The 8,812-nt window shown below is 33.9% G+C and overlaps 1 protein-coding gene across 2 annotated transcripts in view; it reads left to right on the top strand.

Moving 5' to 3' along the window:
• Positions 4,841 to 8,812, top strand: part of LOC109232259 (multiple inositol polyphosphate phosphatase 1-like) — a 9,006-nt gene continuing 5,034 nt past the window's right edge. For both annotated transcript variants that reach the window (XM_019397959.1, XM_019397958.1), the window contains exons 1-6: positions 4,841 to 5,029; positions 5,240 to 5,327; positions 6,409 to 6,702; positions 7,348 to 7,506; positions 8,371 to 8,511; positions 8,597 to 8,653. In XM_019397959.1, coding sequence (XP_019253504.1) covers positions 4,926 to 5,029; positions 5,240 to 5,327; positions 6,409 to 6,702; positions 7,348 to 7,506; positions 8,371 to 8,511; positions 8,597 to 8,653 — 843 coding nt within the window. In that variant the 5' untranslated portion in view covers positions 4,841 to 4,925. The remainder of the gene's footprint in view (positions 5,030 to 5,239; positions 5,328 to 6,408; positions 6,703 to 7,347; positions 7,507 to 8,370; positions 8,512 to 8,596; positions 8,654 to 8,812) is intronic.

Below are 8,812 nucleotides of genomic sequence, written 5' to 3'. Positions count from 1 at the left end.
TCGATAACTAGTTCACCCTTCCGTTGACGAGTATTTGTAAGTTCCACCATGCTCACAGAGTGCCTTGTGCTATACAAGCGATTGAGGAACTCTTGCTCTAGTTGATCCCAGCTATCAATAGATCCCGCCTCGAGGTTTGTATACCAATCAAAAGCATTTCCTCTTAGCTAGCGGACAAACTGCTTGACGAGGTAATCTCTATAAGTCCCATCATTGTTGCATGTCTCAACTAAGTGTGCCACGTGTTGCTTTGGATTTCCTTTTCCATCAAACCGTTGAAACTTTGGAGGTGGACAGCCAGCAGGCATCTTCAACATATCGATCCTTGCAGTATATGGCTTTGCGTATGTAAGAGAGGACTTGGTAGCAACTTCGTACTTGTTTTCAATAGTTCCTTCAATGAACTTCTTCAGTTGATCGATTGGAATCATCCTTTCAGATGAGACAGGGATAGCCTTAGCTGATGCTGCTTGTCTTGGGGGAGAATTACTCTCTGGAACCTCTGGGAGCTTGTTAGGTGCATGGGTGGATTCTTCTTCCATCAAGATTTCCACCCTGTCTGTTAGCTTGTCAATTCTAGCATCTTGATTTTGCATGCACTTGATCAAGCCAACGATTTCTTCCGTCAAGTTTGCCAACTGCTCTTCCACAAATGAAGTGTTTGTCACCATGGCTTGCATGATTATTGTGGATGATGGGGAGTAGCATGGATTGTCACATAGATTGATTCTCGAATGTCTCACGCTATACGGTATAAGTGGGGAAGATCCGTCACTTGAAATATCATCATCTTCCTTCACAACAGAGTTCTTAGATCCGAAAAGATCAAGCAGAGCTAGAGTTTTCTTGATCTTTTCAGCAATATCGCTTCCTCCTTCGGGTACATTCGTAGAAGATCTTGCTCCTTTTTGAGGATGAAGATCCGAAAACAGGGGTTGATGCGGACGTCACTTGGAGTGTTTGTTGTCCTAAAGAGCTTGCTTTGCTCCTCGTAACTGGTCCGAAGCTTCCAAAGGTGACATCGAGGATGCTTTCCACGTCGGCATAGAACCTGGAGTTAGCAACCTTGGTGGATGTTAATCTGGAGTTGATTTTCTTTGAAGCCATTTCGACGTTCTTAAACTTTGGTGATTGAAAAGTTGAGATGAGAGGTATAGATTTTCCCACAGGGCGTGCCAGAATTTGTAGACAATAAATTGCATTAAGAAAATAAAATCAGGACCGAAAATATTGCAACAATCGTAGTATTTTATTTCACACAATATGAGTGTACAATCCCTATGAATCCTCTGATTCTTCTTTTCAATAGTACATAAAAGAGCTTTTGAGTTTTATTTTATTTTAATCCAAGTGCTTGAGGCCTGATCTTGATCTTGACGTATTTTTAATCCAAGGGCTTGCAGCTTGTTCTTAAATCTTCGTCTTGATCTTTTAATCCTTAGAATACTTGAATGCTTGTAGCTTTTAGATAAATCTATAGCGTTTGATCCACGAGCTCTCTCTTGCTTCTTGTTATAACTTCTAGTCCCTTTTCTGAGTTATGAAGCCCCTTATTTATAGTTGTGGGAGGGAAGAATTATGATAAGAACAAACTCTTTCCGACCAATCAAATTAAAGTTTGACAAGGCCGCATTTGATTAGCCAGAACATGTCACTGGCACACGTGGCTCTGTTTCATTGGCCTTTTAATTTGTCTTGGCATGCCTTGTCATTTTGACACGTGGCATGATCTTATTAGCTCTTCTGTTTGACTTGGCGTGCCACGTCGTTTGACTCATGGCACCAAACTGGGCCTTTGGGAAGATAACATATTGGACCTAATGAAGTGGGCTCATCATTTGTAGCCCAATTAAATGGGCTAGCCCAATGGATTCAGACTTATTTATTTAATCCATATATATTGGACATATATAAATAATCCAATTATATTTGCCCAATAAATTTATTTAATCTAATATCTTGAATTTAAAATATAGTCCAAATTATTTTATGGATTTAATTTCAACAAAATTTATATGCCTACAACACTGTGATATACAAACTATATTCATAATTTTTTATATTTTAGTGCTTGCGAGAAATTAAATAAAAAACAGAAAAACTAATTGTGGTATACATATTTTGTGATATACAAACTAAAAAAATGGTGTAGTATTTTTCTTTAAAAACTTGTTTCTTCTTGTTTAATAAAATTGTGTTCTACATTTTCAGATACACATTATTATTGTGTTATATATTGTGATATACAAACTATATTTGTAATTTTTTTTTATAGTTTTAGTGCTTGTGAGAAATAAAAAATCAGAAAAACTAATTGTGATATACAAACTAAAATACTGGTATAGTATTTTTCTGTAAAAAGTTGTTTCTTCTTGTTTAAACAAATTGTGATATGCAATTTTTGTGTTATATATTTTCAGATTCACATTATTATTGTATTATACAATGCAATATACAAATAACGAAATTATTATTATGTTATATATTTTGAGATACACATTATTATTGTGTTATACATTGTTATATACAAACGATATTTATAAGTTTTTATATTTTTAGTGCTTGTGAGAAATAAAAAAAATCAGAAAAACTAATTGTGATATACAAACTAAAAAGTTGGTGTGTATTCTTCTTTAAAAAAAATTGTTTCTTTTTGTTTAATAAAATTGTGATATACATATTCAGATATACATTATTATTGTATTATGCGGTGTGATATACAAATAATGCAATTTTATTATGTTATATATTTTGAGATATATATTATTGCTATGTTAAACATTGTGATTATATTTATAATTTCTTATATTTTTAATGCTTTGAGAAATAATTTAAAAAAAAGATTATTTTAGAGATTTGGGAGAAAATCTTGAAAGATTTTCAAATACTAATAAAAAGGAAATGAAAGCGTATTTTTAAGGTGATAGTTGGATCATTAGAAGAGAGAGAAAATTATTAAATATTAAATTTAGACTACCTATGCCAATTGCTAAAAGATAGGCTTTTTTGTGCCAATTATTGAACTAAGTTGTCATGCAATGCCAAATTCCCTTTATATTTTGACTCCTTTAAGAAAAATTTAGCCTTTTAGCCATCCGACAGGTTTTTCTTCTTGTCCTCCTCCTCGTTCTTTCATTTGCATCTTCTTCTACTACTTCATCCTTCTGAGTTTTCTTCTCCTCCTTTGGAGAAAATTTAAAAATGCAATTGTTTTTTGTTGAGCTTCAAAAAAACTTGTTGAAGAAAATAAAATGAGTCTATTAATATTTAAATATTTAAGTTAAATCTAATTATTGAAAATTATTGAAATTGATATTAGACTGTTGTATCAAATTTGAAGTCTTTTGGCGTTGATTTGGATTAATCTTGAAGCAAAACATGATGGTGAATTTTTTCACGGTAGTTATTGTGATGGTAAGAATTTGTGGCCAATTATGGCGAATTACCAAGATTTTGTAAATTATTTATGGCGATGGTCAAAAATTACGTCCAATCATAACGATTGTTAGAGTTTTTGCAAATCAGTTATACAGTGATTGTCAGAATTTTTGGTCAATCTTGAAGATTACCTAAATTTTTACAAATCAATTATGACGATGGTTAGAATTTACAACCAATTATAACAAATGATCAGAAATTCTAATTATTGCCTGAGGCATCTTCAACTCTCCTCCATTTCTCTATAATGGGGGTATTTTTTTTTTCCATTATGGAGCTCCAATACTTCCCATTTTTGCCTCCAAAATGCGGGATGAATAGTATTACTCCAAATATGGAAGGATAGTGTGATACTATTCATCTCCTCCATAACTATTCATTATTATTATTATTATTATTATTATTATTATTATTATTATTTAACTCTTATTTATCTCTTTATATATACCTAATTATGTTTATGTAATATCTTTATAATATTAATTTTACATCTTAACTTTGGCATATAATTTTGATAAATTAATTTTCGTGTATTTATTATTTTTATGTAAAATTATAAATTAATTTTATTATAAGTTATAATTGTACAAAAAATATATAATTATCTCAAAAAATAAATGGTGTAAATATAAAATATTAGATGTTGCTAAAAGATAATAATATAGTATTGAAGAGAGAAAAATATAAAATAAAATATTCTTTTTTAAAGTAAAAAAATAAAGTAATAGTTGGAGTAACTTTAATCCATTTAGTAAGGCAAGAAGTTCTAATGAGCATAATACAAAAGTTTAATCGGAGATTATTTTTGCAAGACTTTTTTTTAACAGAATTAAAATTTCAAACAGTGGCACTAAATGATACTTTTTGTGCAAATGCAGCATGAAGCATATCACTAGGCCCAATCAAAACCCAAGCGTTCAGCTAACTACACGTGTCTATGAGTCATGAACCGGATGCTATGATATGGGCCCCACAACTTAACCACATAAAGTAATAGCCCGTTTGGCCAGCTTCTTTTTTGCCAAAAACACTTTTGGCCAAAAATTGAGGTGTTTGGCCAAGCTTTTTGGAAGGAAAAAAATTATTTTTGAGGAGAAACAGAAGCAGTTTTGGAGAAGCAGAAAAAAGTAGCTTCTCTCCAAAAGCACTTTTTTGAGAAGCACTTTTGAGAAAAATACACTTAAAAGCAGTTTTTTAAAGTTTGGCCAAACACTAGTTGCTGCTCAGAAGTGTTTTTCAAACTAATTAGCCAAACCCAAACTACTTCTCACCAAAATATTTTTGATAAAAGTACTTTTGAAAAAAAGCACTTCTCAAAATAAGCTGATTTTTACAGCTTGGCCAAACGGGCTATAAGTTTCGTCAGTCTTGCACCACTTGGCATCTTCTTGAAAGTCGCAAATAGGCAAAGCACGAATAAAAAATTAGAGTAGAGTTTAAATAAACACAAGAGTTGTGAAAAAATACAAAACAAAAGCAGCAAAGAAATGTTGAAGAATCTCATCATACTGCTACTCCTCCCTGTTTTCTTACAATCAAACGCTGATGAATCCTCCTTCGATGTTCGTAAACACCTTGCCACTGTATCCAGGTCTCTCTTTCTATACACACACATATGCCAGATCAATTATTTTGTAATTCGATACTTTCAAAGGATAAATTTGATCCGTGATATGTAATTAGGACTCTACATTTGTGCACTGCTTTATCTACGTCTCAATTTTCAGTATTTGTTGCAAAATTTCGTGTTTATCTCTATAGAAGTCGGTTATATTAATGCAGTTGGAATTTTTGTGGGCAGGTATAATGTTGCCAAGGACATATCAGCGAATTCATTCGTATCTTCTGAAATTCCAGATCAATGTGTACCTCTTCATTTGAATCTAGTGGTGAGTTTTTGTTAGATGTTGCCAATTTCATTTAAATTCAGATGATTTTTTATTACGGAAATACATACCAGTACTTGCATTTTCTGTAGTGGGATTACTCGAAAGCTATTAATAGCGGAGCCAGGAATTCTGACAAGTGGATTCAAACTATTGAAACCTGTGATACAACAATTTCTGAATTACCTCCCTTATGTTTCATAATATATGAAAAAGGTAGTTTTTACTCTATTTGTGTAGTACGATTTTCGGACGAAGGAGATCCTTGGCTGTGGCTCCGCCACCTGGCTATTATTGCCTAGATGAAAGCTGCTGGAGATTGATTTAATGTTCAAGTTATTATTTGGAACCATATAAGAGCATGGAAATTATGAATCGAATTCTATTTAAATGATGTTTTTTTTGGAATATATGCAAAACACATTGAGGATTGAACTATATATACTAGTGTTTATCTTTAGAAGCATATCTAGGGGTTTATTGCTAACATATATATTGGGGGTTTTCCTAGCGACTATACACTGGCTTTTGGTACCAGCTGAAGTGTGTCTGCACCATACCATTAAAGGTAGAAGATATCATACTTATCAAATGAGAAGATCTGTATAGCTTAAAACAGAAGGGGAAGTAGAATCCAAAAATTTGGATTGCTAAAGTGTTTTAGAATTTTCACGGAAGAATTTTAGAGGGAGAATAACTCACTGATTTTCACTCACTACACCATTCTCTTCTCCTTCTTGGAGTCCAAGAGTAAAGTTTTGCCGAGCCCTTTATGAATTTATATTTCATTTAGAGAATCTCTGCTCTCTTTGCTCCCTCTATGTTCATTGGAAATACTTCTATACCACTTTAGTTATTATTTTGGCACTTTAGATACTTTGGATTCTCTCTCTCAAATTTTATGATGGAGGAGACAGAGACATGCGTGCTCCACAAAGATTTGAATTGAAGTTCTTCATGTAAATCTGGCTGATGATAAATTTAAATACTTTTTGGCTGGAACTTTTGAAGTAATGCTTTGTTCGAAAGAGATGTTTCACAGATATTTGTTGTAAATTGCAATCCCTTTCTTCTTCTTTGATAGGCAAGGCATGGCACTCGTGCACCAACGAAGAAAAAGATAAGGGAATTAGAAACCTTGGCTGCTCATTTGAAAGTCCTTTTACGTGATGCAAAAGAACATAAGCAGTCTTTGGAGAAAATTCCCGCTTGGTTATTGGGGTGGAGCTCTCCTTGGAAAGGAAAACTTACAGGAGGAGAGTTGATCAGTGAAGGAGAAGATGAATTATATCATCTTGGAATCAGAGTTGGGGAAAAATTTCCAGACCTTTTCAGTGAGGAATACCACCCAGATGTATATTCAATCAAGACTACCCAGGTTGATAGATTATCTTCTTACTTATTTATATTAGTTTCTTACCTCTTTATATTCGGTCAAAGCATGACTAAAGTGATCCTTCCTCTCCTGGATTCAATAATAGTCAAAGAATTTTTGGAACCAATGATTTAAAAATCTAACATGCCAACAGTAGTTGAACAGCTAAAGGACGTCATAGGATATCTTATCATCTTGTCATCAAAAAAAGGATATCTTATCATCTTGTGAGCTGAAGGACTTTGGGTCCTATGACTTGCACTTTGCCTTGTCTTCATTTTCTGAGTTCCAGTGTTTATGTGTAGCAAGTTTGCACACAGATGATCTCCAAGTAAACAGATGGGGGGATTTTTGTAGAAGCTTTTGTCCATCTTGTTGCCTTTGTCAGGCACTAACATGGCTTTAGAAGTTGCAGCCAAGCGTCTTTATTGACCAACCAAAGCTCATCTTAAGTTTCACATATTTAAGTGATGTATCGAGAATTCAGATACTTTACAAGTATATTTGCATGATTTTAGAATTATTTTACATTTTTCTTTCATACAAGTATACCTTTGTTTTCAAAGGCTGCAGTCTTTTAATTCCATGTCAAATTCTTGTTACCTTTCCCAGACATATTGACTTCAATATTCATGTTTAAATATATAGGTTCCTCGGGCATCAGCTAGCGCTGTGGCATTTGGGATGGGGCTTTTTAATGGAAGAGGGAAGCTTGGACCAGGAAGACATCGAGCTTTTGCTGTTACCAGTGAAAGCCGTGCAAGTGACATAGTTTTGAGATTTCATGATTGTTGTCAAAGCTACAAGGTATGAATGCAAATGTATCTGCCTATATGATGGAAATTTCCGGTGTGAATGACATCAAAATTAGCTTTCATTCATGCGTTTAACTAGTTAATGATTACATTAAAGCTGGGCAACTCAGACTCGGAGTACATATTACATTCAGTATGGCTTGATGTTAGCTAAAGTTTACAATTCGAAGCCCCTCTCCTAAAATAGCAAAGTTTAATATGTCCTAAACAACAACAACAACAACAACAAACCCAGTGTAATCCCACAAGTGGGGTTTGGGGAGGGTAATATGTACGCAGACCTTACCCCTGCCTTGTGAAGATAGAGGGTTTGTTTCCGATAGACCCTCGGCTCAAGAAACAGAGACTGTTTAAACTGGGACTGAGGGAGTAGGAATGGATATATTAGGAACTTATTATTGAAAATTTTGATGGAACACAACTCATTTTGAGTTAAGTTATTTAAGGCGGTATGAAAAAATTTAAAAAGTCAAATGCACACAAAAGTGAAATCTAGCATCCGTTTATCGACAAAGTGCTAACTCTTATTGTTTCTGATTTTAAAAAATAAATAAAGGAGAAAAGGTATGAATTGAGTAATACATTTCAGCTTCTGTACAGGGTGTTCTGTATCGTAAACTATTGCTACCTTTTTCTTCTTGAAGTAACTACCTGTGCCATCTCTCCTTTGCCTACTTTTTATTGATATGGGTGTTATCTGATCTACAGAAGGCTTTAGAAAGACTTACAGATGCAAACTTATTTCTTTCTTTCCTTTTTTTTGTTTGGTTTTGGGGGGAGGAGAGGTTCCCATTTCTGATGTTTGTTTGGCGAGCTAAGTGAGCAACAAAATTATGATATCTTCATTTGGTTGCAGGCTTTTAGAAAAAGTCAGGAGCCAAATGTAGACAAGCTCAAAGAACCTGTATTGGATGAAATTACTCGTGAATTAGTCAGGCAATATGGGCTTAATTTTACGAAACAAGATGTATCTTCTTTATGGTTTCTCTGCAAACAGGTCGGTATACACTATTACTGTTCTGCTAAAGCCTGTATACTTTTTCTTTATCTAGATCTTCTTTTCTAAATGACTTCTTCCCCAGGAAGCATCCTTGTTGAACATCACCAATCAAGCTTGTAGTCTGTTCAGTCCATCTGAGGTACTTTTTGCTAACCCTATTCTTTTATTTCTTCGTTCAATTTCCTCTTTGGCCTTTCCCTGCTTCCTGTTCTCTCTGCTTTCTTTCCTGGCTTTTTCCCTCTCTTTTTCTGAGCGAAATGGGAAACAATTTTCTTTTTTTTGGGTGGGTGGGTGGGTT

Source organism: Nicotiana attenuata, chromosome 9 (assembly GCF_001879085.1).
Source record: "Nicotiana attenuata strain UT chromosome 9, NIATTr2, whole genome shotgun sequence".
Classification (NCBI taxonomy): domain Eukaryota; kingdom Viridiplantae; phylum Streptophyta; class Magnoliopsida; order Solanales; family Solanaceae; genus Nicotiana; species Nicotiana attenuata.
Note: the sequence above shows the minus strand (reverse complement) of the source record. Positions and strands in the feature narration are given on the sequence as shown.